The sequence below is a fragment of the Brachycentrus maculatus genome, unplaced genomic scaffold, assembly GCF_059751285.1.
Source record: "Brachycentrus maculatus isolate JH-2025_06_01 unplaced genomic scaffold, ASM5975128v1 h1tg000269l, whole genome shotgun sequence".
Classification (NCBI taxonomy): Eukaryota; Metazoa; Arthropoda; class Insecta; order Trichoptera; family Brachycentridae; genus Brachycentrus; species Brachycentrus maculatus.
Genome location: NW_028281020.1, coordinates 605,572 through 618,797, shown reverse-complemented (window position 1 = coordinate 618,797; position 13,226 = coordinate 605,572). Strand labels below are relative to the sequence as shown.

Sequence of the window (13,226 nt, the reverse complement as noted above, 5' to 3'; positions counted from 1 at the left end):
AGTGTGTAAATCTTTTATTGCGACAAGTTTGTGAAAATGGTAATATTTCACAAAGAAATATATTAAATCAGAAAAATACACAACGATAATCACATTTAATTTGATATGACAATCAAAATCGAGAAAGAACCGAGAAAAAGTAATTTTATAAGTTACAAAGTTGGTAACATCAGAAGGATATTAGAATAAATTTCGGATGAGTTTCATTCCTTTCACGGCGGCATTTTCGAGGCTTTCTCTATAATTTATTTTCTGAATACTCGCGGCATAATTTAATAGGAGCACCATTTCCTGAAATGGATGTTGTGTTTTTAGGAAAATTTCCTTACAATCACATTTCGAGAAGTCGGGAGTGCCACACATACGTACATACTTGAGTGGAAAGTTAATCTAATTTGGATCAAAACCAAAGTGTGCTTTTACAACAATTTTTTTTATTTTTTATTTACGAATATATTCGCTCTGATTAAACTGTTTTATAAAATTTGTCATTGAATGATTGGGAAAATAAATTTTAAAAATTCATTAATTTTTCTTCACACAGATTTTTACAATAATGTATCCTAACTGGGTTTTCTAAGATATCGCTCACTCCTTTCAAGAACGTCATAAATCAAAAAACTTGTTTTTTCAAGAGAACGTTTTTAATGTTTAAAAATATAATACAATGTGTTAAAAGTAAATATCAAGCCACTTACTGAACTTTTTACTATGCAACAGATCTTTTTAAGTAAAACGTGATGGTTTTTTCTCCATTTGAAAAATATTTAGTTTATATAAAAAAATAATTAAACAATACCTTTTCTTCAAAATGCAAAAACAACACTTTCTGCCCTGGAGCGGGTAAATATTAAGTTAAAAATATGCCTCTTTTGCTGGGATATAGTACATTTTCTGGGCATTCCGAAAACACGCACAACTGAAAATTGACGAATTTTGATTTACGACGTTCTTGAAAGGAGTGAGCGATATATGTTAATGAGGTATGCAATCGTGTAAACAAATGATTCGATCGATTTCAAATGTACCCATCTTCGTTATCCGATTATTTATATATTATTTACTTGTTAGTCCGCCTCCGCAAAGTAATGGTCAGGACTCTCGGCTACCGTACTGAAGGTCCAGGGTTCGATTTTTAGAAGTGTGTGAAATAAATAAAAGTGATTTTTTCACTTTAATATGTATTTAATATTACCCTGGACTGGTACTTAAAGTGGAGGGCTGATCACATTTCCTTCATGTGTTAACGATCAAATAACACTGTTTTATATGATGCAGTGCCCTATGCACCATCAGGTGTGAATGAGGGTTTGATAATTTCATACATGAATGATTTTGATAAAAAATACAATTTTGTTTTCTTTACTTAAGATCATCTTAATTTCATTATTTTTAACTGGTGGTGGATGAACATTCCACGCCATTGCGCCCGTAATGGCATAGACACACTCACTAAATTCAGTACGTTGGTTGCCAGCTGGTCAGATCACTTATCCATGACATATCGAATTATGGTTCCATGGGTCGGGGTTTCATATCGGAATTTCATGGTTCAATTCTCACATCTGTGATAACTGATAGTTTATTATACAAACTAAGGTAAGCAGTCTTGGAATCCAATTCATTCGATGTTGAACTAAAATATACTGTACATATGACGTAGTTTAAGGTAAGAAACTGAGATTCGCAGCAATTTTCCAGCTACATGAGGTAACAAACCCGTATTCTTACAAACTTATATATATATTTTGCAAGCTACTCCTAATACAAATGTTATCAGAAACTTGGGGAGAGTAAATTCAATTATTTAACAAATATTCATAGAACATTCAACGCAAGCCCCCATATGGTATAATCAACTATCAAGTTAACATCGCTTCAAACCAGTAGGCCCCATGCACTATTGCCTGCTTTTTAAAGTCGGAAAAAACAATTTTTTCGTACTAATTTTTTTTAATGGAATAACAGTTTATTATAAATTACTGTCATGACTTCTATTCCGTATTGATGTGTAAAGGTTAACGTAACTATAGGGTTCGTAAAATAAACGTATCTATTTATACGGCCTACCCTTTTCCCAGTGAAATACTATCGGCTGAATTATTGCTGTGGACTAGTGACGTGAATAACCGGTAAAGATAATTTGATAAATCAATTGTTTTCATTCCTCTTAGTTGGGTATCTTATTTACAAGAAAACTGAGGAAAACATGGTTTGATTAAGTACTTCAAATACATGAAAATGGTCGGGTTAAGAGTCGAAATAATCGGCAGGTATGCATGAGAAGATGCAATGATAAATAAGTGTGGCGTTCTATTCTCTCTGTATGTTAGTAATTGATTGTTTTTCATCCCAATAGTCTTGAAATTTAACCGAAACAACAGACTGAGCATCTCGTTTTCACGATATTTACTTACGTAATGTTACGTAACGTTATGTTTTTTATTACAATAACGAATAAGAAAAGTGATTAAAAAATCTCCATCAAAAGCGCTATAAATATTATGCTTGCACCATATAATATAAATAATTCAAGTCATTGATGTTATTATTTTAAATATATTTGTATTGGAAATAGAACATCGTATTTAGTTAAACAAATATATTCTATTATTTAAAATGAGAAAAATACGTATGAAATAAATATTGGTTATCTCATTTACACACCGTACTTTGCCAATAAATGTTCACAATTATCCCTTGGGTTGGAATCGGTATTATAAACATCAAAAATTTGATTTGTTTGAAATAAAATTAGACCAAACATGACCCTTTAAACTACAGAAATTTCAGAAAATCAACGGAAGAGTGCTGATATCGTGATTATAAAATATTAATATTATAAAATATTAATATTAATGCTATTCGTAAAAGTTTCGGGTAGCTTTACAAAAAACCCTGACTGGATTAAAAAAAAAACAGGTTTTCAGCTCGTCAAATTGTTCGCCAAAGTTATTTTAATGATTCAATGGAAAAAAAAACTTTACTTTGGTTCTTTAGATATGAATTACAATAATCACATTAGGATTCAGTGAATTAGATATTGTAAGAAGTTAGTTATACAATTCGTAGTACCGATTGAAATGGGAGTAAAATGATATAAAAACACCTTTTAGGTAGGCTTTGCGGGTTATTCCTTAAAAAAATACAAATATGGCACCTTGTTAAGTTCGCAAAATTATACAGGTTTATATTTCGATATGTTAACACTTTATTGTTACCAAGAACTTTATTTCTGATTAATCATTCGAAAATCTAATACGAGCATTGTTTTTGTCGTAAAGATATATCAAGTGTTAATAATTATCAATTTCCTTAAATTCAGTGTTATTTCAAGCAAATGGAGCACGCCTTGATGTGTGCGTTTCGCTGGTGCATGGTAGTTTGACGAAAGTACGATTTTAATGTATTTTCTGAACTTATTTTGACGACTTGACTCTAAATCATTATCAATTCAATACTTGCGTTAAACTTACTGCCAGCTGAATAAGGAATTGGGAAGGATCCGTTTGTACGAGTAATATCCCATTAAATTTGGCAGTATCTGAATTATGCTCAAAAATGTACGAGGAATTCATAATCGGGACGAAATTCCAAGAACCTAAATGATTTAACTATTAATGTTCCAATACTGCACATTTTTTTGTACCTTAAGATCCTTACTCAACACTGATATCGGGTGCCATCTGCCATGCATTAATTCCATAAAAGAACTCATATAGAAAAAATATCTTGATAAATAATTAATAATTGAACTTAAAAAAATAAAATAAACTGTGTGAAGTATTATAGATTCATATTTAATTAAATCAGATGGTTAAATTTGACACCAGTTAATAAATATTGATATTTAAAGTATTCAATATGAAAAATGTGTGATTAAATAATATCATTTTATTTGTATTTAGAAATATAAGAGTAAAATGAAATGAAAATGTAATAAAATTATTACATAAAATTCCATGTAAAATCATAAAATTTTTGAACGCCTGTATCCAGACATTTATCAAACTCCCTTTAAAATTCAGAAAATCCAATTATTATTACTGAGTAGGTTAATCGTTAAAAGAAATTAAACATCCAATGGAACATTTTATAATGAGGCACAATTATTTTGATTGAATTCGTATTTTAGATCGCTTTGGGATTGTAATAAAATAAAATTTTGAGAGAAATTTTATAAAATAATTTTATGAGGTTATCCCGAGGCGGAATTATTACTAGCGAGTCATTAAATTGGAAAATACGAGAAGATTTCCTTTAATTTTTATTAATCTTTTTCTAAAATCTTACTAGTAAATTAACTTTGAAAATTATCTCCAAACCAGTATTGAATATTTTATTATAATTACGTAAAACATAAACGTGACTAAGTGTATCATTTTCGAGAAAGTACTTCGTACATTAACTATTTTTTATAGAACTGCATAGAGGTGTAATTGTACTATTTAAAAAAAACTCAAATATACAAAGAGAAAAAATAATACGCCAAGTATATTCGTTTGACCGTAATTATAACATAAATTACATTTAACAGAATATGTAGAATGAAAGAAAGTATAAATTTTAAAATGTAGATGTAACTTTCTGATTTAAGTAGGAGAAGAAGATTTAACTTTAGGTTCGTGTTTGAAACGTGACATAAATTAAACAAAAGCGATTATGAACTACACTCGTAGATGCATAATAGCTATATAACAAGTAAATATTTCTGTCTGTTTTCATAGTATAGAGGAAACTGCTTTTCATCCGTCACCTGGAGTTCCTTCTCGCCCAACACAATGAATCCTATCTCAATCTCAATGAATGATAAAACTAATCACCATGTCTAAAAAAACAAACAGTATTTGACAATCAAGTTCACTATGTCTATATGGTGTGGTGCCTTATGCACCGTTGTAGTACGTCTCGTTTCAAAGAAGAAATTTCTTATGATGATACATTAGTGAGTCTTTTAAATAATTTGAAAACAATTATTATGCAAACCCTCATCCGCACCCAATGGTGCGTAGGGCACCGCATAGTATAAACGCAGTGTTATCTTGATCGTCAACACGTGAAGGAAAGGTGGTCAGCTCTCCGCTACCGGTACCAGTAATACTAAACATGTAAATAAGTGAAAAAATCTATTTTTTTTTTTAAATGAACCGAAACTATAAAGAATAATGAAAACTATAATGAACTTAATGTTTTTACTAACTTTATGAAGATAAGATATTTAATCGTATATTATTGTTACAATCTCGAATAAACAAAATATAATATCTGTCTATAGAAATGCAGTATACATTCGCCGTTATAAGGAAAAAATAGCATCAGATTTATTGTGGGTTTTCCCATGTGTATACAAAGGGTTAAGTATAAATCCAATTTTTAGTCAGTCCATATAAAAATATATTCCTCTCTTTATTGAAACTGTCAAAACGGTATGAACTTTTGGGATAGCCTATTCATATTGTTCGCAACTCTCTGAAACCATAAAAGCTGTTCGCGAGTATAAGATTGTATTTTGAGGGCACTCAAAAAGTTTAATGCTCCTCCGAAAATACAGCTTTGTGTAAATTCAACGCTAAAAGAAAGTGTCGGCAAAAACGTTTAAGGACATTTCAAGAAAAATGAAGTTCTTTGTTAAATACGAAGTACATTTCTAGTTATGAATAATACACATATATTGTAGTTAAAATTAACTACAATATATTATTCATAACTAGAAAATTAAAATAAAAAACTACAATATAAGAGTACATACATAAACATCTTTTAAAAAATAATTATTTGAAAAAATATCTTCTTCATTTAACCATATCAATATTTAAATTGAAAGATTCTTGAAAATATCTTTGTAATTAGTATTCTGTTATTCGATGTTTTTACTGTTTTTTTTTTAAACTTATTACCATACCGTATCGTGCCTTAAACAAGTTAAAAATTCAATATAAATGTTTATTTTCATGGTAACTACTAGCGGTAGAATACGTAATATTATATTATACCAACAATTTAACCTCCTACTTATATTTCGGCCACCCTTACAGGGGGCCGAAATATTAGTAGGAGGAGCGAGTTTTTTTAGAGCGACGTTGCAATAAAAAAGTTACATCACAATAGCACCCTAAAAAAAACTCCCTTAAAGATACCGAGACATCGGTAGAAAGTAACAAGTGACACAATTTTAACATTATGTGTGTTAAAATAAAATAATTTTAAATAATTGTTTAAACTTAAAGAAGAACGGAATGCTTGTTTTATTTTTCGTACGGTTTTTGATGATATAATGCTTTGTTAATATTTGTAGCAATTACAAAAACAACATTTTATTATAACACCATATATATACGATATATGTATCTATATATATATATATATATATATATATATATATATATATATATATATATATATATATTATATATATATATATATATATATATATATATATATATATATATATATATATATATATACATATATATATATATATATATATATATATATATATATATATATATATATATATTATATATATATATATATATATATATATATATATATATATATATATATATATATAAATATATATATATGTATATATATATATATATATATATATGTATATATATATATATATATATATATATATATATATATATATATATGTATATATATATATATATATATATATATATATATATATATATATATATATATATATATATATATATATATATATATATGTATATGTATATATAAATATATAAATATATATATATATATATATATATATATATATATATATATATATATATATATATATATATATATATATATATATATATATATATATATATATATATATATATATATATATAAATATTTAAATATATATATATGTATATATTTATATATATATATATACATATATATATATATATATATATATATATATATATATATATATATATATATATATATATATATATATATATATATATATATATATATATATTTATATATATATATATATATACATATAAATATATATATATATATATTTATATATATATATATATATATATATATATATACATATATATATATATATATATATATATATATATATATATATATATATATATATATATATATATATATATATATATATATATATATGTATATGTAATATATATATCGGTATTATTTGAAAGAAAAATCTACAATCATATTGATATCCCAACAAAGATGAAGAAAAATATGGAAATTTACGATATATCATAAGCTGATTTGGGAAATGACTTTATATACTTGTAATATTCAGGATTCTAACCGTAATTGACAATTATAATACTCAAATCTTGGAGGTATTATTAGTTTTCTCAATTAATACCTTCTTTGATTTTTCTTCTTTGATTCTAATTGATATTTTCTATGATGCAATGAAATTCAGGAAGAATTTTACATACATTTCATAACTTAACACTTAAAAACGTGTAACATTTACTGTTCTACCGATAATGGACAATCATACTACTCAAATTTCAAATTAATTGAAAACATCTTGCACGTACTACATTTTCTGCGCCACGGTTATTAAGGATGTTACTTTGATATTAATTACTCTTTAGTGGAAATGAACTCAAAATTTATTAATAAAGATTTGTAAAAACTCAAAAAAATTGTTATGGTGTTGATAATAATTTATTTTAATAATTAGTCAGTTTTAAAAGGTACCAAATGTGTTTTGGTGAAATATTCTATGGTTCAAACTTTTGGCATTTCCCAACCCATAAACTAGCAGTCCAATGGAACGTATGATAGTGTAGCTTGACTACCTTCCATAAATATTCCTAGCTGTCCCGAACCATCCCGAAGAGTCCCGAGAGATGCCGAACTACCCGACACGTCCCAGATAACATGGGAAATATCCGAACCTCCATTACATACCAATTTATCTCATTCTCTTTTACCGGTGCGGTGAAAATTGGTTTTATTTAACTGTTTTTTTTATTTCATCGATGATCGGTACTTATGAAACTTGCAATAAAAATTATGAATGTTTATTTTTTAGAAATCTCAACGTAGATGAAGAAGAACATAAAATTCCGAGCATTTACAGGGTTTAAAACTTTAAGCCTGTCAAATTTTAATTTTCTACACAATTTGTCTTTGAAAATGTAATACCGTAGACAATTGTAACAATCTTTCTTTTTTAAATTTACCTTGTGTATAAATAAGCAGGGTACAAATAATGTAGGAAATTTAAAAATAAAAATAAAAAACAACTGTTTGACTAGTTGAATGATCTTTTATTTGGATCTTGCATATTTCCAAATAAAAGGGTCTATTTTTACAATTTATGTTTTACTTAGTAAATACCACTTTTTCATAAAATCTACTGTGACACGTGTTTCGATGCATTCTGCATCATTTTCAAACATCGTATGTTCATAAACCGGTGTTTGAAAATGATGCGGAATACATGGAGACACGTGTCACAGTAGATATTAAGAAAAAGTTGTATTTACTAAGTAAAACATTAATTAAAAATAGATAGATTTTACCACAAAGTGACCGCCGAATCAATTAATTAAAAGGGTCTCTGTTACATTAACGCTTTCTCAGTCCAACAAAGAGGGCTCTTGTGAACTCATATGTACTGTGCCATGAGATTAATAATGTACTATTGTCTTTTTGGAACTTTGGTAATCAACACTGGCAGCAGCCCCTTGACGGATATCATATTTTCCACTTAATAAAAAAAATTAAAAGGGCCATTTAAAGATTTCAAAGAAATCGAAAGATCAATTTTGCACCACCCTATCTTTGTTTGTACACTGCAGCTGTCAAATATAATTGATGTACGACGCCATTTGCAAATATTATATTAGTATAAAATATTACACGCATGTAAAGTGATCGCTTAACCGGCCTATGACAGGTAATAAACCCCGTAAATACCCAGATATCCATATTCTTCTTCATCTTTGTTAAGATGCCAAAATGTACAAAATAATCTACTGTATATTAGTTTATCTCCCTTTTAATCCTTAAAGATGGCGATATCCTACGTTTATTATTTGGGACCTTCAGATATATTTTTGGATCACCATTTATTACCTTCAAACGCCTTAATACCGGGTCACGTTTTAAAGACTCCCTCCCTGATTTAGTTATTTCTTCTTTCTGAAGAGATACCTACCTATAATCTCGAAGGTTTGTAATAATCTTCTCGTTTCAACCTTGAATCCTGTCCTAATATCCTCATTCCTCACGCGATCAGCTAACGACTTTCCACGCAATTTCCTTAATGAACACATTCTCGCTACATTTAACCTGCTTCGTTATTACACGGTGTTTTCGGCCTAATTCTAACTCATTTTTACGATCACTAAACCATAAGAATTACTTAGTCCAAATTTGAGTTTTACTTCTCTCAAAAAAATATCTCTTAGTCAAAAAAATCGGTTCAAATAACCAAGTTTTCATCATTGCACGGTAGGTACCATATAATTTCAATGTAGTTCTGTAAATTATTACACAATAATAATAATAATTTGGATAATTTGTATAGCGCCATTTTCGTAAAATACTACCTCAAGGGCGCTTATAAAGACAGGGATGATAATAATTATAATAAGTTATGCATAAATTATGCATATGAAATTATTCACATTGTTTGTTATAAATAAACCGTGCCATACTGTTTGTTATAAACGTGTCACGCGTTGCTGCGGCTCAGTCTAGTTAAATGAATAAGAAAGAAAGTATACATAAACCATATGTTTAATTTTACAATGCTTGTGGATGTATAATATGTAAGCAGCTGTCAAGAATCACTCTCTCAGTTCTGAGCAAAGTATTGTATATGTGTGTGTAGTGCTGTTATTTTCAACATATGGCGCTGCCATTACAATCTAAATAGCTATTTTACAAAAACAGCATGTTTTTACCTGTGACATAAAAACACACGAGCATTCGAATGTAATGTTGTGTCAAATTTTTAAAGCGTGAATAACCTTCGTTATTAAAAAATAGTGACTGCCAAATCAACTAGTGAAATTCGATATTTATGAGTGAAATTTGTATTAAATCATATAAGAACTTTTCTATCTATTTACTTGTACAGAGTTTCTTATCACTACTGATTGTTCTGATGTTTTGAGAAAATACCCAACTGAACGTGAGAGATATCAACCCCAGTGGACAATGAAGTCGCCTGGAGAGGAAGAAAACTTAAAAGTGTTTTGGAGGGAGATTTGAAATACTTTAGGAGGGGGTGAGGAGAAATTAATACATTTGGGAGTAAAAAAAAAATAAAAATGCAAAAAAATTTCAAAGAATAAGTTCAAAATTATGTTAACCGAGCAACTGAAAAATATGATATCTCCCAGGGGCAATAAACCCAAAAAGATTGGGAATCTCTGACGCGAAGTACATCATAATATATTTTTTTTATTTATTCGCAGAAAATCTTAAAATGTTTTGCCTAAGTTCTGTTGAAAAATACCCCCCAGAGCTTTACATTAAAAACAACTTCAAGAATCGGATTTATATATTTTTTCGCTTCTTTTGAATGAAATATATCATGAAATCATTTCCCAATATCTTGTTATCGCGAAGGTACTTTTAATATTTTAAAAAGGGAAATCTTTCGGGGAATTATGTATAAGTATGTATGTATGTAGATTTTTTTTAATTAAACATTTGAATATACCACTTTAACGAGTTTTATTTATATACACGAATAGTTTCAAAATCTAACTGATGTTTTCATCTTCTGGTAAAAATTAAAACTGTTTTAAGTGTTTAGTTTTTAAAAAATAATCAACATGTCATTCCAAGTTTAAAGTTAATGCCGAATCAATAAATAATATGTTTATTTGTAAATCAATTTTAAATACTTAAGGTATTTCTGGATGTTGCGTAGTGCGTTCAAGCCGACTTTTCGGCCACCATTACACGAACAGGCAGAGAGAATAGAATGCCACACCAATCTGTCTTTGCAAACAATCTTCGCCTCTTCCACATTCATGTTTCTTCTCATACATACCCGTCAATTATTTCGCCACCTGACCTGACCACTTTCAAATATTTGAAATACTTGATCATACCAAATTTTCCTCCGTCTGCCTCTGCTTCTATTGACAACCATATTTGCACAGTTCACTTGTATTACTATCCTTTCTTCATTCATTAATTTAGCTTCACGATCGATATATCCATCATGCTTTTTTCTTCAGGCGTATCGCACGAAGATAAAATGTTTTACCTCCATATTTGTACGAGATATTTTTTAAGTACATAACATAATGCTCGACATGCACTTTTTTTAAACAAACCATATTTAAAAGGTTTTTTTAAGTGTTCTACTGACTTTTCTTTGGGGAACTGCATTTAAATAACAATTTCAACCAACGGTTCCAGATTCACCCTTATATTATTATATTTTAATTGTATAAAATAATAATTGAAACCCAATAATCATAACCTTTATGTTAATATTAATATAATACACTACTTAAATTCACAAAGTTTAAATTCATTTCGTCAGAAAAATTTATATCAAATTGTGATTTTTAACCCCTGCCATGTGGTGTATATAAATTTTAATTTATATTTCATTTCTACATGGAATTCCTTTTGTCTAGCCTTCCACCAGATGAAGTCGATAACGACGAATGCCGGTCACTGGTCAAATAAAATATATGTGGAAAAAAAATATATACAGAGTTGTATTTCATTGTATTTATAAACCTATATTCTTGCATTTGTTTATAAATTAAATTGAATATGATAGTGCATATAGAATAAATAGTCCTTATTAAAATTTATTTGTAAAAAATGCTATGTTTTTTTAAAGTTATAATGAATTTTACTATTTTTAATCGTTGTTCAATAGTAGCAAGCTCACGTTTTATAAATACATTTTTATTACAACCATGTAATTAGCAACTGATGGTGAAAGTAAACAAAAAAGTGGTTCTGTTGTTACTTGAGTATTTAAAAGCATGCAAATAATTGCCTTAAAAATTGTTTAAAAAAATATATGTTAAATGTCAAGCGTGTTTTTAATGTCGTTTTAGTATTATTTGAAAATATATACATACATATATACGAAATACTTCATAAATTTGATTACTTACGTAATATATTATATTACTTACGTTTACAATATTCTACAATTATTCTAAACACACATTCAATACGTTATAAAACTCACTTTTCTTACTTGACGGATTGGAGTCGACAGCTGATATTGCGGAGAGAAACAAAATGATCCATATCCACTTTGCGGCGTTCGTGACCCATTTTTGAGTGTTTCTTTCACTTATGTTCGCCATTTTTCTCTTTTCAAATCACACGTTACTTATATACATACATTGTTCTATAGTCAACATCTTTAAGACTAGCTCATTAGTAAACTTATTTATGATTTTGAAACATCCCTTTGAATTCACAGCCGAAAGTAAAAAGTTAAAAGTAAAAAAATGTCTGGGCAATTAGAAGACTACTAAGTAATTACTTGGTAGATTTGATTTTTTGTTAAAAGTTTTTTTTTCAATGAACTCGAAAATATCGAATGAAAAAAGATTTATATGTGTGAATTAATAAAAAAACATTCGAATCGAAGAAACGTTTTTATTTTATTTTTATTTATGTGTAAAATTTACAATCGAAGCACTATAAAACAAACGAAAATTACGTTAAAATATCATGTTGTTACTTTTCACTGGCAAGTTTTTAGTCGTAAAATCGACATCATTGTGCATGTCCGATAACGATTGTAAGCCCAGACATTATACACGATTCAAGCGGACTCTAATCACGCGCCAGACACTTTGTCGCCCGGAGCTTTGAGCTGTAATCTACGAAAATTTACAAACTTCGGCCACAAACCCTAGAACGCGTCCGCTCGCAACGGCAGTCAGCGCCGACTGACGGTAGTGAGGAAGGAAGGGGACCACTCTAGGGTAGAAACGGAGGAAAAGCTGGTTATTCAGTTTCAGGCGGCTGTGCGCATGAAGAGACCGAATATAAAAACCGACCGCAGTATTGAATATGCAAATCAATTGACTTTTTTGCTTTAGGTCGAAATCTGTTTATATAATGTTTTACCCTTGAATTCTCCCTCTCCTTATTCCTGAAACATATATTGTTTACACCACCGTGTTGTATTGCGCCAGGGCTGTTAAAAAGGAACAGTTTATTTATTTATTGAAATGCTTAAA

The 13,226-nt window shown here is 28.4% G+C and overlaps 1 protein-coding gene across 2 annotated transcripts in view; it reads right to left on the bottom strand.

Moving 5' to 3' along the window:
* Positions 1 to 12,934, bottom strand: part of LOC148305553 (cubilin) — a 50,952-nt gene extending 38,018 nt beyond the window's left edge. The window contains exon 1 of one of the 2 annotated variants that reach the window (XM_088266469.1): positions 12,218 to 12,934. In XM_088266469.1, coding sequence (XP_088122595.1) covers positions 12,218 to 12,338 — 121 coding nt within the window. In that variant the 5' untranslated portion in view covers positions 12,339 to 12,934. The remainder of the gene's footprint in view (positions 1 to 12,217) is intronic. The other variant, XM_088266470.1, reaches the window with a different exon arrangement.
* Positions 12,935 to 13,226: the final 292 nt, after the last annotated feature.